Source organism: Nicotiana tabacum, chromosome 5 (assembly GCF_000715075.1).
Source record: "Nicotiana tabacum cultivar K326 chromosome 5, ASM71507v2, whole genome shotgun sequence".
NCBI classification, from domain to species: Eukaryota; Viridiplantae; Streptophyta; class Magnoliopsida; order Solanales; family Solanaceae; genus Nicotiana; species Nicotiana tabacum.
Window position 1 is genome coordinate 45206747 of NC_134084.1, and position 18383 is coordinate 45225129.

The following is an 18383-nucleotide window of genomic DNA, read 5'->3' on the forward strand; positions in this document are numbered from 1 at the left end:
TTTAACCTTCCCAACAAACTCATTACTTCAGTTTTGTTCCTGGGAGGTGGCAATTCTTGGATGGCTTTGATTTTTGATGGGTCTAGCTCGATGCCTCGTCGACTGACTATGAATCCTAGCAACTTTCCAGATGGAACTCCAAATGCGCATTTGGCAGGGTTAAGCTTGAGGTTGTACCTGCGAAGTCTTAAGAAGAACTTCCTCAAATCCCCAACGTGGTCGGCCTGATGCTTTGATTTTATGATCACATCGTCCACGTATACCTCAATTTCCTTGTGTATCATATCATGAAACACTGTGGTCATTGCTCTCATACATGTTGCTCCGGCGTTCTTTAAACCGAATGGCATTACCCGGTAGCAATAAGTTTCCCATGGTGTGATGAATGCCGTCTTTTCTGCATCTTCTTCATCCATTAGAATTTGATGATACCCGACATAACAATCCACGAAAGACCCTATATCATGCTTGGCACAATTGTCGATCAAAATATGGATATTGGGTAATGGGAAATTATCCTTTGGACTTGCTTTGTTGAGATTGCGATAGTCGACGCATACTCTAATTTTGCCGTCTTTCTTTGGCACAGGAACGACATTAGCTAACCAAACAGGATATCGAGTGACTCGAATAACCTTTGCTTCCAATTGTTTGGTGATTTCTTCCTTAATTCTCACACTCATATCAGGCTTGAATTTTCTCAGCCTCTGCTTGACAGGAGGCACCGTTGGATCGGTGGGCAATTTGTGGACCACTAAATCAGTGCTCAAGCCCGGCATGTCGTCATACGACCATGCAAACACATCTTTGAATTCTATGAGTGCTTTAATTAACTCCTCTCGGATCTTTGGTTCCAGATGGACACTTATTTTAGTTTCCCAGACATTACTCGTGTCCCCTATATTGACGTCTTCGGTATCACTCAAGTTAGATTTGATTTTTTCCTCAAAGTGAATTAACTCTTTACTAATCTCTTCAAAAACCTCATCTTCATCATATTCTGATTCATAATCACAATATATTTCTTGAATTATTACTTCGGAACCAGATTGATTTTTAAGACTGGGCTGAGGATTCCTCATGCATGCCATATCACTAGAGCCAGCGTAAAAGGAACTGTATAGAAAAGAAGAAAAAGAAAAGAAAACTATCAGGAATGATAATAAAAAGGAAACTGCTTTTTATTGGATGATGAAAGATAACACGGTTTTGCACACTTCAAACCAATTGTAAAATAAACTATGGGATTACAACCTTGAAATAACCCAAACAAACTGAAAGAAAATCAAAATAAACTACCAAGACTCCTTTCGAATTGGGAGAGGAGTGGCTTTCCAATTATTGAGCTTTGTTTCTGGTTCAACGAATTGAACTTCTGCGTTGCTACACCCTTCTCCGCTTTCCAACATATTCACATCACTAAACAATTTCTCGAACCTTTCAATTAATTCCTTCTCAGGATTGACCCGGGATTTAGGAATTGTTGTTATCGGGCGATTTTTAGCGCCGGTCTTGACAAAAGACTTTGACAGATGTGGTACTGGTTTTGGAAGAACCCATGCTTGGTGTTTCAACTTCCTGGCCCTTATCACGTCATTGGCGGTGGGTATGAACCCTAAATCGAATGTTCCCCAGTTCTCGGGGAGAGATACTGGTTGTACAATTCCTTGCAGAGATAAGCCCAGACCTTTGCCGAGTATAAAGCCATTCTTTAACATTTCATAAGCTACTATGACTGATGCAGAGGATATCTTTGGATTCAGAAGGTATTTCCCTTCTGGAATTTTCTCTACCGACACCGTGTCGGACACTTGGTATACCCATGGTCCTTGGTCAATTTCTGTTCCCTCGACCTGTACAATGGTGCTGTTGTGAGCATTTAAACTTTCTTCTCCATGCACGACTATTTCTTGATGATCCCATTCAAACTTGACAGCCTGATGTAGTGTTGACGGGACTGCTTTAGCAGCATGGATCCATGGTCGACCTAAAAACAAGTTGTAAGAAACAGTCATGTCCAACACTTGAAATTCCATTGTGAATTCAACTGGCCCTATAGTTAGTTCCAACACTATGTCGCCAAATGAATCTCTGCTTCCACCGTCAAACCCTCGTACGCAGATACTATTCTTCTGGATCCTCTCCTCTTTAATTTTTAATTTGTTTAAAGTGGAGAGAGGGCATATGTTTGCACTGGACCCATTGTCAACCAATACCCGGGTTACTACGGAGTTTTCACATTTCACGGTGAGGTAAAGAGCTTTGTTGTGCTCGGTACCTTCCACAGGTAATTCATCATCAGCAAATGTAATTCTGTTTGTCTCAAAGATTCTGTTGGCTATTTTTCCCAAATGATTTACAGAGATCTTTTCAGGAACATGAGCCTCATTCAAGATTTTCATCAAAGCCAGACGGTGCTCCTCTGAATAGATCAGTAATGACAACAATGAAATTTGAGCGGGGGTCTTTTTTAATTGATCCACGACAGAATAATCATGGAGTTTCATTTTTCTTAAAAACTCCTCCGCCTCTTCTTCCGTCACAGCTCTCTTTGTTGGCGTTGGATTGTTTTTAGTTTTTCTCAACTCTTCGGGAGTAAAACATCTTCCCGAATGTGTCAAGCCTTGCACCTCACACACTTCTTCCTTGATTTCTTTGCCCTTTTACATTACAGTCACCCGTTCATAGTTCCATGGGATGGCTTTGTTGTTGATGACCGGCAGCTGGATTACAGGTGCAATAATAACCCGATCTGTACGGACTCCTTCCACGAATATAATGGGTTTGTTAGCAACCCCTGGTACTATCACTTTCGGCCTTTCTTGTTTTGCGGCAACTTTGCTCGATGATCCCTCATCGACTATCATAGATAGTTCATCACCATTTCTGTTCTGCTTAGATACCGGCTTCTCCTCTGTTAACTGCTTATCTGGATTGGTTTCATGAGATTTGATCATCATGACAGTTTGTGACGGCTTTTTTGTCTCCCCATCAGCTTGTATGATTTCTATCATGTTAGCCTCTTGATGGGCTGGCATTGGATTTCTATTGATATTTGGGGCTTCGGGGGTTTGAACCTCGATTTTATTAGTATCAATCAGCTCTTGTATTGCATTTTTCAAATTCCAACATTTCTCCGTATCATGGCCTGGTGCACCGGAGCAATATTCACAGCTAATGGTGTAATCCAGATTCTTTGGAGGAGGATTGGGTAGCTTGGATTGTATTGGTCTCAGCATGTCTAGCTGTCTCAGCCTGTGGAACAGACTGGTGTAAGACTCTCCCAATGGAGTGTAAGTTTTCTATTTTTGTTCCCTTTCTCCCCTGAATGCTGGCCTAGGCCTGAAACTTGGTCCGGGATAGGCTCGTGGGTAAGTATTTGGTGTGACCGGAGCACGCCAATTGGTGTGAACAGGTGGCTGATTGTATGCTTGAGCATGGTTAATGGAAAAATGAGGCTCTGAAGGGTGATAGTAGTGTTGGGATGAATCATGGTGGTAAGCTGATTGGCGAGGTCGTGGTTTATTATAGTAAAGCGGTGAACCTCTGGGTCCCGACCAAATTCCTGAATCAACTACTGTTGCTTCCTCCCTCTTCTTTCTTCCGATTCCTCCTACCCCGCCTTGAATAGCTTTAGTAGTTGCCTTAATTGCTGAATAGCTCATGATTTTATTTGTCTCGAGGCCTTCTTCCACCATACCTCCCATCTTCACTACTTCGTTGAATGATTTCCCAACCGCTGAAACCAAGTGGGCATAGTAAGTCGGTTCCAAGGCTTGGAGGAAGTAGTCTACCATTTCACTCTCCTTCATAGGAGGATCCACTCTTGCTGCCTGTTCTCTCCACCGAAAACCATACTCTCTGAAACTTTCATTGTGTTTCTTCTCAAATTTGGTCAAAGATAATCGATCTGGGATGATTTCCAGATTGTATTGGAAATGGTATGCGAATGCCTGTGCCAGGTCATCCCAGGTGTACCATCTTCCATGGTCCTGGCGTGTATACCACTCCAAAGCTGATCCGCTTAGACTTTGATAGAAGTAAGCCATTAATAATTCATCTTTTCCCCCAGCTCCTCGCATCTTGCTACAGAAACCCCTTAAGTGGGCTACTGGGTCACCGTGCCCGTTGTATAAATCAAATTTGGGCATCTTGAAGCCAACTGGTAATTGTACGTTTGGGAACAAGCACAAATCTTTGTAGGCTACACTGACTTGCCCACCTAATCCTCGCATGTCTCTGAATGATTGTTCTAGACTCTTGACCTTTCTGAACATCTCTTCTTGCTCAGCATTTTTGGCTGGCTTGTCAATTTCGATTGGGAGATCAAAACGAGGAGGGGTTGAATGAATTTCGGAGGCTTTGAGGGTGGGCTCCGGGGGGTAATATTGGTTGTCCTGGGCCTGGAATGTAGGCTCACTAGGAGATTTGTGGAATGTAGCCGGGGGAGGTGCTACGAAAACAGGAGTCATAGGTGGAGGAAAATATGGAACAGGTTTTAGAGGTGGAGACTGTGGTGTTTGAGAGGTGGTGCCTCGGTAGTGTTGGTAAATGGGGAAGTTTGGGGATAATTCAGTGGTGATATTATCCTGAGCTTGGGTCATTGATGGAGCAGGGTTATTTGGGTAAGATGGGGGTAACTGTCCTGTAGACTAGGCTTGGTACATCTCAGCCATTTGCTGCTTGAGCTTAAACATCTCTTCTTTCATTTTCCCGACATCCATCTCCTCTATTTCCATACCTGTGTCAACATATGGGATAGACATACTTTCGGGTATTGGTCCTTTTGATCTTGTGTGATAGTGATAATATGCCAGTATACTCTTTAGAGAAACTAACTGCTTGAATTCTGGAAATGAACAAATTTGTTAGTTTTGAGAGTTTAACACACATATAATCACACGTTAAGATGCAATGCTCTTATACAAATAATCCCTTTCTATTATGCATTTGCTCGGTTGCTTGTGTCGTTCCAGCTTTCTTGAAATTGAAAATTGTCATTCACTTTTATTTACTATATATATCTTTTATCGTGGTGGTCGAATCTTAGAGATTGCCTACGTATCATGCCTCATATGAATCAGACCATGCGTAGTTCGGACCTAAAGGCAATCACTTTTATTCATTACACAAAGATGGAATTACATTTGAAAACTTTAAGAGAATGGCTTGAAACACACACACTTAAATCAAAATAAAAGATACAATTCTTAACATCTCACAAAATGCCCCACTTTCCACTTTTGTTGTCAAATATTGGATTATCTGCTCAATGTGGGGCTTGACCTGGATGGCCTCCCAGCGTACGATACATCCTTTCCAACTCCATTGCTAGATGACGAGCAAAAGTGGGTGCATGCTCTGTAAACCTTTCATAATCCATTCCTTGGCAGTTTACATAACTTTGAGATGTGAAGACTGCCAGGTCGTGGATTTGTGCCCTGAAACCTTGGAGACGTTGGTCTTGGTCTTGCAATTGCTGCTGACGAGTGGTGGCTATATCTCTGACACGGTTCTCACGATCTAGAGCTGATTCTAACAGAGCTCGGAGTCTGGCCTGCTCTAATCTTGCTTGCGCTCTTTCCCTGTCGAGGTCTGCTTGTTGGTGTTCTCTGTTGCATCTTCTTGCCTCTTCTAGTTGTGCACGAAGCTGGTCTTCTGATCGCATCCAATAGTCCTTTTCCTTCTTGAATTGTGCCTTGTCTTTTTCGGATTGCCTATCCTGGCGTTCCTTGTTAGATCTGGCTTCTTCGTTTAATTGTTGGATCCTTTCTTTTGCCTTGCTCAATGCCCTTTCGTTTTCCGCAAGAAAGGAATCATAATCTTGCATTCTTTCAAAGAGATTGGCGATGGTTTTTTGATCCTTCCATCTCCTCTTTGGCGTTTCAGAAACTCTTTTCATTTTTTGGAATCGGGCATGAAGATTTTCATTCTCACAAGCTAGACTCTTTTTTTCGCCTTCGGCTTCTTGTGCTTGCAAATCTTTCTCCAAACTGAGGCTTCTTAGATTTTCTTTTAGGGCATGGATAGTTGCTTTGTACCCTTTTTCCTTTTCTCCCCAGATCAACCGTTCTTGGATTTTATCATTGAAGCTTTGAATATGGGGTCTTTTTGTTGGCCTTCTTAGCTCAGGCTCTGGTACATCATCCACGCGAGACCGCTTTTCGAACCACCTTGCATATCCAGGATTTATCTCACCCTTTGTAGCGTCTAGGACTTGAGTATCACTTTTCAAGTATCGGCACCCATTCCACATTTGCTGAAGTAGAGCTTCGGGAATAGTGGCTTCTAGGTGTAATTCGATTACTTGCATACTCAAATCTTCATCATCAGGAATTATTTGATATCTCCCTAGTTGCCTTAGGACTCTTAGTGGTGCATACGGCTGAATGCTTCTTAATCCCAATAGTAGTAGATAACTATTTGAGGTTAACATATGTATTACTTCCCTCATCGGGAGCCATCCTAGGGTCCATTCAATTTGATTTGCTGTTAAAGCCTTTAGATGAGATACCCATGCTTCTATCCCTTCTGGAACCTGATAATTTTTTGTTTCCTCATAGCTTTCGATGCAATTATCATTGTTTGACCCATACTGTATGATCTTGGGCTGTTGTTGGAGATGTTCAATCACCCACATTTGCAACAAAATTTTGCATCCTTCAAAGACCTTTGCTCCTGATTTACATAAAGTCAAAGCCCGATAAATGTCTGATAGAATGATGGGGACAAAGGTGTGATTTTCTTTGGTGGTGAGGATTTGCACAATTTTTGCGGTGCGAATATCAATTGTTCGCTCTTTATTTGGGAAGACCATGACTCCTAGAAAAGCCACCATGAAAGCAAATCGACGGTGCATCTGCCAAGTGTCTTTGTTTTGCTTATTAGTAAGGCCTTTCTCATGAATTTCGAACCCATCTGACTTTCCGAACCTTGAATACAAAAAGTTGAAGGAACAACATCCATTGATGACATTGCTTTTCCTGATTTGACTGCTGATGTTCAGAAGACCGAAGAATCGATGTACCGAAGGAGCCTTTGTGAATATCAAGCTTTGATTTCTTAAACTTCCGTCAAAACCAACATAGCCAGCTATCTCCTCTAATGTAGGAGTAAGCTCGAAGTCAGAGAAACGAAAAACATTGTGAACAGGATCCCAGAAAGTTACTAACGCCGCAATCAGATCATCACGGGGTTTAACTTTCATAATGTCCGTGAGATTTCCCAAATGCTTGACGACCCATTTTTGACCGTCTTCGCCTAAATCATACCACCACATTTGAAGCTGACATAGAAATTCTTCCGTACTTGTGGATGAGGGGCTTTGTGTGGTGCTCATTTTGTATCTGAAATTTAATTTTGATAAAGTCAAAATTCATTTTGAAAATTTATAGTAAAAAAAAATTAATTTTCGAAAAATTTTTATTTATTAAATACCTTTATTTCAAAATTTAAAACTATATTGTTTTTCGAAATTTTTAAAACAACCCATTTTATTCCTCTCTTCTCACCATGATTTCATTTAAACTGGTCAACAAGCATGTTCGAGGCAAATGAATGCACAAGTAGCAAATAGGATGCATCATGATGGTCTTTTTATTTCGGGTTCACCTGTCCTATACAGACCCAACCCCTGTGTTGAGTCTCCAAGGCCAAATGCATATGATGCAAATATTCGTTCCTACTAGGGATCCGGTACATGGCTGAGTTATTCTAAGTGTAAAACCTTAGGTTGATTGTTCTAAACCTGGCTTACCCAAACGGACAGTTTGAGCCGAAGCGGGGCAACGTACCGGGAGCACGAAAGTCTGCCCGGCCTAGTTACTTGTCCCAACTCCGTCTTATTTGGTATGACTTTAACAGAAAGGTGGGTCACGCGCACGTGTACACCATAAATTCAGAAGACTCAGAAAGAAGGGGGTTTCGTAGCAGTTGTATATATTCACAATTCAAATAATATTAAAGCGGTAAAAAAAACATTTAGCATATTAGCATATAAACAGTTGAAAATCATATAGTAAATAAAGCCAATTAACACAGATATTTTCAGCTCGAATTCTTTAAACCCTGAACCAGAGATTCTAGGTTCGATACCCAGCAGAGTCGCTAGAGCTGTCGCACCTCCTTTTTACCGCGCCCGCGAGGGTGAGAGTTTTCTCCAATTAAAGGACAGTCGAAACGGGATTTGTTTATTTGTTTCAGAGTCGCCACCTGGGAGTTTTAAGGCATCCCAAGTCACCAATTTTAATCCCTGAATCGAGGAGAATATGACTCTGTTTATTATTCTGCGAACCAGAAATCCTGAGTAAGGAATTCTGTTAATCCGGAAGAAGGTGTTAGGCATTTCCGAATTCCGTGGTTCTAGCACGGTCGCTTAACTGTTTTTATTATTGGCTTAATTATCTTGATTTTATTAAATACATTTTGTTACGTGATTTTTCTACCGCTTTTACTTATTGTGATTAAGGACCCTTCCTTGGATCGAATTACGCGTACGTATATTCGTGTTATAAAAATGCGGACTTGTGTCACGCGTACGTGTACACAATAACTTTTGATAATATATTTATTAAGCAATCATTTTTCGAGATTGTGTTGAATCAAGAATATTTGTTTTTCTTAAATATTGAACCGCACATCGCGGGTTTTTATGAAATTAATTTAACGCCTTTGAAAAAATCCTTTTATTAAATATTCGCTCGAAATTGCGCGTACGCATAATCCGAACGTATCCCTAATTGCGCAAAATATTTGCAATGATATTAGGGATTTTTCCACAAATTGTTTGTTGTATCTATACATTTTATATGAAAATACTGAGAAATTCATATTCAAGGGGTGTCTTTAAATTCTTTTAAAAGAAATTCACAATTTTTAAATATTGCCCGTTGACTATAATTTCCGAGTATTAATTATGTTCATCCCAGGACTATTCAAACTCTCAGTGAAAGGATAAAAATATGATTAATACTATTTTTGACAATTATAAAACATATATATGCCAAAGAATGAATTGTATATAAAACTGAAAATGAATTATAAAGGAAAGAATATTTTCAAGAACTTTTATTATCATTAATTAGTGCAAGTTCTATTCTAATTACCATTGATATAACGTTTTGCAATTTGTATCTTACTCTCATATACTTGTTTTGATCCAATAGGCGAAATTAATTTAATTAATTATGCCTATGATTGAGTTATATATGTAATCAAACCCATTTGATTCTAAATCTATGTGAATTATTACAACCATTAACTTTCGCATCGTATAAGTTCCTAAACCCTTTTATTATTAAGAAAGAGAACAAGTCTAATTGACTTAATAAAATGATATTGCATGCAATATTACTTACCATATTTGACATCATAAACATAACGGATTATACTAACTCGTCTTTCAACTATAGATTATGAACACAACCAATGTTATGCCAAAAGATAGCTAATTGCAACCAATCATCATCTAGCTTTAAGCAACAACTAATTAACTAACAAAATAAACTGATAGCATATTTTCCTTGATATTTCCATATTATGCTATACCTATCTAACAATACCGCAAAAAATGTAAATAAAGCCAACTTTCTGCCATGCTTCCTATTTACACAACTCATAGATAACTAAACTAATGAAATTTGACATGGATAACATTATTACAAAGTTTTATATGAATTTCAAAAATAAGACAATTAACTTGTAGCCATCGATTCGAACTCACTACTGGTTAACCAGCATGAAACCAAAGCTGAAATTTTTTAACTAAAGAACTCAAATGAATAGAAGACAGTATTACAATTCAAACTTTGTTAATTTGTCATGTTGAATCTCTTTCCAACATAGAATTTAAAATATAAGTACCTGAAAATGAAGGTAGAAGGAGTAAATTTCAGCAGTATCAGCAGTAACAAAATCAGTAGAATGTACCGATAACACAGCAAATCTGAACAAGAATAGGATTCGAGGAGCCCAGATGCACAGTAACAGGATTTTTGGAAAAACTTTCAGATTTAATCCAAGTAATATCAAACAAATAGACCCGGACAGATCCAAAGAAAAGTATGTTTCTGATTTTCTTTTCTGTTTCTATATCTGTTTCTGTTTTTCTTTTTCCTCTTCCTCTTCAGATTCCAAGAAGAATCTGATTTTTCTGCTGGATTTTTCTCTTTTATCTCACTCTAGGTGTATTTTTCTTAAATTCTCTTTCAAAATCTGTTATGAAGTCTCTCTAAACTCTCTTCTCTGTCTAACTGATCACTCTTCTCTCTGAAAACTCTTAAAGTCTCCTAAATTCTATTTTCTGTCTCACTAAAAAACTCTCAAACTCTCTTCAAGTTCCCCCCATTAAGCTGTCCAGCTCCTGTATTTATACAGGGCTGGTCCTATGCTTTTTTAAGTGCTTCTTGGACCCCTTTCTTCTTTTAAAACAGAAAGTTCCATTACAAACTACTTTTTAATACATTAAATGATCCTATCCTGATTTTAAGCAGCCCATTACCCTTTGTTCCCCATTATTACTCATTAACTAATAGCCATTATCACTCCACTATCAGCTCACTTTTATATCATATTACCCTCACTATTCTGTCCAAAAATGTCCCAGATTTTCTACTGTAATTAATGTTATTACTGTCTTAAATTCAGAATTTCACAATACAGATTTTAAAATCTGTTTAAGCAGCTATAACCAATCCTAAAGTTTGGACTGAATTCTGATTAAAAATGTAATTCCTAACACAATTACATCCAATCAAACATTGGTAGAATCATACTGAATTCAGAACCAATCATCATAGCAACATATTACACTGAGTTCAGTAACTGAGCTTTAACTTTGAACAATAAATCAAACAAACACAGGAGCATTGTCAATATACTGACAATGCCCTGTTCAGAAAACAATATATACACATCATACATTTGAAATTACTGATTTGCAAACAAACATGATTTAATTGACAAGTATTAATCAGTAGACTATTTACAACATTTGTCCATAATCAGTCTAAAACAATAGAAGCAGACTGTTTTTATTAGCATTATCATAAATGAGAATTCATAATATAACTAATCGACGAACTTAATCGAGTCGATTACTTACATTATGAACAATCACAACCAACAGAAACAGTTTCATATTTTGATCATATAGACGGGCATGAGACAAAATGACAGAATTAATCAAAACAAAAAATATAAAAAAAAATTAACAAGTTATTAAAACAAACAAAAATACATACAGAATATGCAAACAGAAATAGAAAAGTACCTCTGAATTTTAATCAGACTCGAACTCAACTCGGCTTCGGATTTTGTTTGAAATCAAACAGACCTTAGTCGAAGTATTTTCCACTGAAAATACTTCGACTAAGGTCGATTAAACCTCAATCTTTATTCAATCTGAACGGAATCCAAAAGTTTGGTATTTTTAGGGTTCTTGAAAGTTCGATTTGGGATTTAACCATTTCTGGTCAGATTCGAGGAGAACCAAACATGATACAAGGGTGAGGGTAGCCTAGGGGTCATTTGGTGTCAGCTTAAAACAGATCTGAGTTTGTTCTTGTTTGGTCCGAATCTTCAAAAGAAGATTCGAGAAGCTTGGAACTGATTCGAGCCAAACAAACAATAGATCCATACTCAGGGTGGTTAGGGGAAGCTATGGTGTCGATTTGGGGCTGTTAGGTTTAGATCTAAACTCGGCTCGAATCTTCAAATGAAGATTCGAGAACCTTCAAGCAGATTCGAGCCAAGTGGCTAGCATAACTGGATAGAGGATGTTCAGGGGGTTCTAGGTTGTTAAGGTGGTGACCGGCGGCGTTGATGCCGCCGGGTTTCAGGCGGTGGGATCCTAGGGCGGCTAGGGTTAGGAGTGGGGGTTTGGGGGACGATGATGAACAGTGTAGGAGGGGGTGCTTAGTTTGGGGCCGGGGTAGGGGCTTGGGACTTATATAGGGGTGGGGTGGATTGATCTCATCTGTTGGATCAATTAAGATGCACGGTTGAGATCAATCCACTTATCAAAATGGCATCGTTTGATTTAAGTTGGGGAAAGGGTCAACCCGGGGTTGAAATGGATCGGGTTTGAGTGAGTTTTTTAAGACTGTGGGATCAAAATGGATGAACGGTTCAGATCTAGTTGCCCTAAACGTCGTTGTTTTATTTATGCAAGGGCTGAACTGGACCGTTTGATTGCAATGAATCAACGGCTCAGATTTGAGGTACCTCATGCGACGTCGTTTAGGCTTGTTCGAATTGGACCGGACAGGGGGATGTTGGATTGGGCTGTGGGATTCATTTCGTTTGGGCCTGGATTTTAATCCAGGTCCGATTTTCATATTCTAGTTTATATTTTTATTTTATTATTAATTAATAAAATCCTAATCAAAAATTATAAAAATAAAATTATTATTACAATAATACTAATTATCTTTTAATAACCATTAACACGTAGATAAAACATCGACACATTTAAAAATAGAACGAATGCATATTTTTTGTGATTTTATTTAAATTATCTTTCAAATGCATAATTAAATCCTATATGCATGCAACATGTGTTTTATTTTAATTTTCATTTTATTTATGACAAAGTAAACATTTATGGTCATAACACAAATATTTAACACCACGCAAATTCAAAAATTACACAGTAAAAGAAATTTATTTTATTTGTTTGATTTTATTTTGGAGTAGTTTTCGTAAGGCAAAAATCACGTGCTCACAGGTGGGCTCGAGGGTCACTTCGAGAGTGAGATCGAAAAAGATCGGGCGCGAGCCCGATGGCAAAGTACAAGCTTCGAAGATCGAAGTACTCGATAAACACCGAGGCCAAGTATGACCGACCTCGAAATAATACCGTTATAGTTCCATAACAGAAAAGAGCGAGATTCCCATAGTGGCCCTAAAATTGCGGCGTAAATTCTGGAACGGATTTGTACTAGGCGGTTAGACAGCTGTATAATAAGATTCCTTACTACAATTGAAAATGTACCTTATTTAGGATTACCCTACTATATAAAGGGGACCACAATCATTTGTACCGCATCAATCATTAAGAAGAGAATATACATTTTTATTTTCTTGCTTACTGCTCATCAGAATTGTCTTTTAGCTTTATTGTTCTTACTGACCTACCTCGAGACCACCTTAGCTCGAGATCGAGACTGGCTTGTTCACTGGTTTGATTCAACTTATTTCTTTAACTTATACGTTTGATTCTTTGATTATCAGTTGGTATTGAACTAAATCACATATCTTTAAAACCACAATACAAGTTTAATTGTTACTCAGATTTTAGGGTAAACACCTATAATTTGAAAAGTACAATGGGTTCAGCGGTAAAGAACTTTTAAAGTTAATTATGAAGTTTAAATATTCCTAAATATTCGTCTCTAGAAACATATCTGAATGAAATGGAAGAAATATTTAAGGATTTATACAATCGATCAACTAGTTTCGAATTGAAATGTACTAATTTTACTTTTTTCAAAACCTCATATAAGTGATATTGTGATAATGCTAAAAACTTTATTCTTGTACTTACTTTCTAAATGTATCGAAGTCCTGGCCATCATGAGGAGCGCTCAATAGCAAATCTACATTGCCACTTTTGGGTGCTCAAGCACCTATTGTTTTTTTGACTCGAACAATATTTATTCTATGCAGAAAACTAGTAAATGCAGGAGATTTATCATGCAATCTTAGAAAAAAGTATTTAATATTAAAAATAGTTGAGCATTTATGATTTAAATAAGGATAAGTGTCGAATTTATCCCTTGCTATACGAAAAGGATTAAGTTTACCCTTTATTGTACTTTTCACCTAAAAATGCCCTTGATGTTACATATTTGGATTAAATATACCCTTTCTCCGTTAAGGTTATCCAAAATGAATATCAATCTCACGTGGCACTGAAATTTGACGGCGTGGCATGCCAGCTCATTGCCTCGAAGCTAATTTACCCTACACCTTTCAGAATAGGCTCCCCTCCAGTATGGTATATGTCTCTCCAGTTGTGTAATGCACAAACACCTGTTCACTTTTTAATCCAGCAGTTAACTTTTATTTAATTAAAAAAACTCTTCCAACCATGATTAAATGCCAGTAGTTCCTCTTTGCTGCTTAGAGATCAACTAGTTATGGTTTGTTTATTTTCATGTGGCATGCCAGGTGGGCAAAATATTAGTGCCACGTGATATTGAACATTTACGTTAAACAATTATAATGAATGAGGGATAAATTTAATTCAATAGTATAACATCAAAAGTATTTTTATACAAACGGTATAATAAAGTAGTAAATTTGAGCCCTCTCCCATTTAAAAATCCTGACTTTGTCATTGGAGCATTTGGTGGTGAGGAAATGCTCAAAGTTCCATCTCCCGATCACAAAAGGACAAAATGAAGAAAGTAGGGGTAAATTGAAACAGGGCAAGTTTAGCGCCAGTCTTATCTAAATCAATAAAAGTGGTTCGCCACTAACTCATGTTGGCCTGTGGCTATTGTACGTAAATGGAAAATCAAACTTATGCTATTCATATCACTAGACATAAAGGCAACCATGGGATCAAGTTGGTATGCTTCTGCTTGCCACCAATTTCCCTTCATAGGGTCCCCTTCTTTTTTATTTTTTTCTTTTCTTTCCTATCCTTCTTTTTTTCGATATTTTCTTGTTAAATCTTTGTATCACTTGATATTTCTTTTCTTTAATTTGCAAAAAAAAAAAAAAAAAAAAAGAATCTTCATGACAAATATCAATAAGTAGACCTTCTATGAAAAATATATTATTCATAATAATTGCTACGTACCATCTCTCCTCCTCTATTCGTATGCACGATTAGCTTAACTGCCATTTTAGGCACATTCATTAGAAGACTATGTTAGGGAAAAGAGGAGGAATGAGTTAGAATTTTTTTTCTTTCTTTTCCGTCTAATATATTCTTAAAGGAGAATCTAAATTTATTTGTAATAATAAGTACTGCCAATAAGAAAAGGGGAAAACAACCTCCAATTTACATTATAATTAATTGCGGAGAGGTCCCCTATACCAAAGGCTAATTAAAGTGTTGGAGTACAAATGACCAATACCAAGCAAAAAGATAAGTGAAAAAGAAACCATAATTTGAAAAAGCTAGTACAGATGCAAAAACTTTCACCAAGAAGAGATTGAGAAAAACAAGCAAAAAGAAAGAAAGCAATACAAACTCCCAAGCACAAAGCATTATAGTGTTGTTGAATCTAAAAGGTAGAAAATGAAATGAAGGTTATAATCTAGTAGTAATAGTCCTATATATATGTTTCCAAGATCCATTAGAAGAGAAAGATAGAAAGGAATTGAAAAAAAAAAAAAAAAAACCAAAAAGGAACCTCCAGCTTATCTATGCTCTTGGGTTCCAAAAAATAGAAAAATCAAATGCTATCAAGCTTGTTGTAAGCTAAAGGCTATAATTACTATGCTGCAATCCTAAGCAGGTCCGATTCAGCATTACGAATCTTCACTGATCATATCGCTCCATTGATTTTTCCTGGGGTTTCCATGCTGAAGCCCATACCACAGGTTCATCTCTCCAAGTCAAGTAAATTCCAGGTGACTCTTGATTTTCTTGTGGTAGCACAAGTGACCATCCAGCTTTGTATCTCTTAAGCAAGGACCTAACATCATCAACAGCATCATCATTGAGTGGAAATGGAGAAAACAACTCTCTAAGCCTTTCAGACCATTGATTTCCTCTTTCTCTTGTTTCACCATCTCCTTCACCAATTTGATCATCACAAGCCAAAACCTTAACTATGCTTTTGGAACATTCCCTTTCGATCACAAGCCTTTCGTTGCTCGTGATTGGAAAGCTTTCATCAAGCATCTCAAAGTATAATGTGTAGAACCTAAGGCATTCTTCAAAACACTTAACAAAGTCATTCCTTGTGCTAGAAAAATCAGCCTCATGTTCTACTATTGTCACAACTTTAGGGTTAAGTGATTGAAGAATTCTTATAACATCTCCCCTTTCTTCTACTTCAACTTTTCTCAAGGCACCAATGCAATTAACTGCCACTGCTTCTTCTTCTTTAATATTCAAACTCTCCTTTGTGAGTTCTTTCAAGTTGTTCAATCCACCTAAAACATTGAACTCAAAAGGCACTCCCATTAACCTAGCAAATTTCTCCATTCTTTGTGCTACTTCTTTCATAACTGATTTCACTAACGTACTTTCCGTGACAACAACTGTGAGTTTTAGATGTGGTGTTTCGTCGTTTCGCGTGGCTAAAGCTTCTAGTAAAGTTGGCCATTGAGTACAAAAAGTGTGACTTATATCAATTATATGAAGCTTACTCTCACCATCTAATGCTTCTAAAATTGCACCATTTGATGCAACGTGACCAAAAGTTGTCCATGGACTTACCTCTTGAAACTTTAGGATCAGTTTCCTAGATGAATCAAAAGATTTGCTCTTTTCAGCAGCTGAAGTTAGGGTTTTGTAACACCTCAAGCCAGTATCAGTGGCCTTACAAAAAAGGGCTTGCAAGAAATAAAATGCCAATTTTTGATTGCAATCACCATAGGGAGAAGCAAGTTCATTTAACATCCACAACAAGTGATGGATCTTGGTTGAATCTTTCTCAAAAATTGCGGTAGCACACTCCCGGAGAAGCCTAGAAGCCCACTTGGCATCAGAAACTGGATCACCATTTTCTGGTGATTGACTTCTTGATGAGTTCTCATGAGGCTGTTGATTGGGGTTTTGCATGTTTATCAAATGATGAACATAGTTGGTTACTAAGAAATTATTTGTAGGTTTGGAAAAGAAAAGACTTTTTTCCATGTGTTATGGAGCCCTCTTAGAAGTGGCTCTAAGAAAGCACTTTTGCAGGTTTAAAGCATTTTGATTTCAGTGTGAAATAGTAATTAAAGTAGGAAAATTAATTATGCTTTTCGAAGGCCTTATAAGCTTCTAGCAACATAATTGGGCATATATTCGTCATGTATCGTCACAATATGGACTTTTCTATTTTTAATTTAATTTCATTAACTAAATAAATTTTTATATCTGTGAGCTACGCTATACTTACTGGTAGATCGACTATACTCGTTTACTCTTACATTGAGAGAGACTATATATGCTCCTCAACTATATTGACAAGTATAGAAATTCCTTTTCTCTATTGAAAAATTAAAATAACAAAAAAAAAAAAAAAAGAGAGAAAAAATCGTTTAAACTTCCATGAAATTAGCTGCTTCTTGGTCATAAACTCACAATCTATTTGATCTTATTAGAATTTGCAAGAGTCGATGATATTACTTAACTAAGTTTAGTTTGAACTATTTAGATAATACTTTTGGTTTGGTGTTAAACTAATCAAAACTTTGTTAATTTAGCTCTTGTAAACTCAATACTTGTTCTTTTTAGATAGGATGAGCATTTTTTAAAAATTGAACTGCTCAAAAGAATGATAGAAATGAGTAAATGTATATTCGACATTTAAGCAAAGAAGCATTCAAGAATAAATCAGAAAACCGTTTTGCCTATTTATTGTTTTTCCTCTTTCTTATAGATAATAATAGATAAATGCTTGATGTCACGTTAAGATATGAAAAGTTTCTGAATTCTGTAATTTATTTTTGAACAGCCGGTTTTGGTGCATAGGATTATGGAGCACTAAAAATTCTTGTGATATAGAGAGAAACAAGAATGTAGAAGGAAAGTTGAATCGTCCAATCATCATTATTATTAATCAATATCAAGGTTGTTTGGTAAGGAATAAAACAGTTATTCCTAGAATAAAATATAGTTTAAAAAAGGATTCTCCATTAATTAATTGCAGACGTCTATGTGTGTGCGAGTACGACATAGATAAATCCCTTGCTATTTAAAACAAACAGATGATGATAAAAGCAATGTGTATAAAGACAGATTATGACTTACTAGATTTTAACAAAATTTAATCGATTAATCAATTCTTCTTCTTTTTCTTTTTCTTTTTCTAACTGTTCATATACTAACTTCACCACTATTACTTTTGGCGTAAATTAATCAATACTAGACAGATAAAGTATAGATTACCAAAAAAAATAAAAAATGCTAGTACTCGAATAGTCGAATGTCAATATTTCTAGATTTAAATTTGGACAATGATATGTTTCATCGTACGAAATAAAAATTAAATTCTTTGAAATTTCATGGTAAATACTACATTGACCACAATGAATATATAGCTCTGATTTCAAATTACTACAAAATGATATAATTGAGAGAAGTGTGGTCGAATATCACATCAAGGTAACCATATAATAATAATTATAACACGAATTCCATAGTTGATTCATGCTTTTGGTTAAAATAATAGTTACGATTAACGATTAGAGAATATCAACTTCAAAGACGACTG

General features: G+C 36.9%; 1 protein-coding gene across 1 annotated transcript; it reads right to left on the reverse strand.

Annotated features, from left to right (window-relative positions):
* Positions 1–14935: 14935 nt before the first annotated feature.
* Positions 14936–16988, reverse strand: LOC107813854 (protein SHORT-ROOT-like). Its single transcript, XM_016639162.2, has one exon. The coding sequence runs from the start codon at positions 16817–16819 to the stop codon at positions 15494–15496; it is 1326 nt and encodes a 441-aa protein (XP_016494648.2). The 5' UTR covers positions 16820–16988; the 3' UTR covers positions 14936–15493.
* Between the last annotated feature and the right edge of the window lie 1395 nt (positions 16989–18383).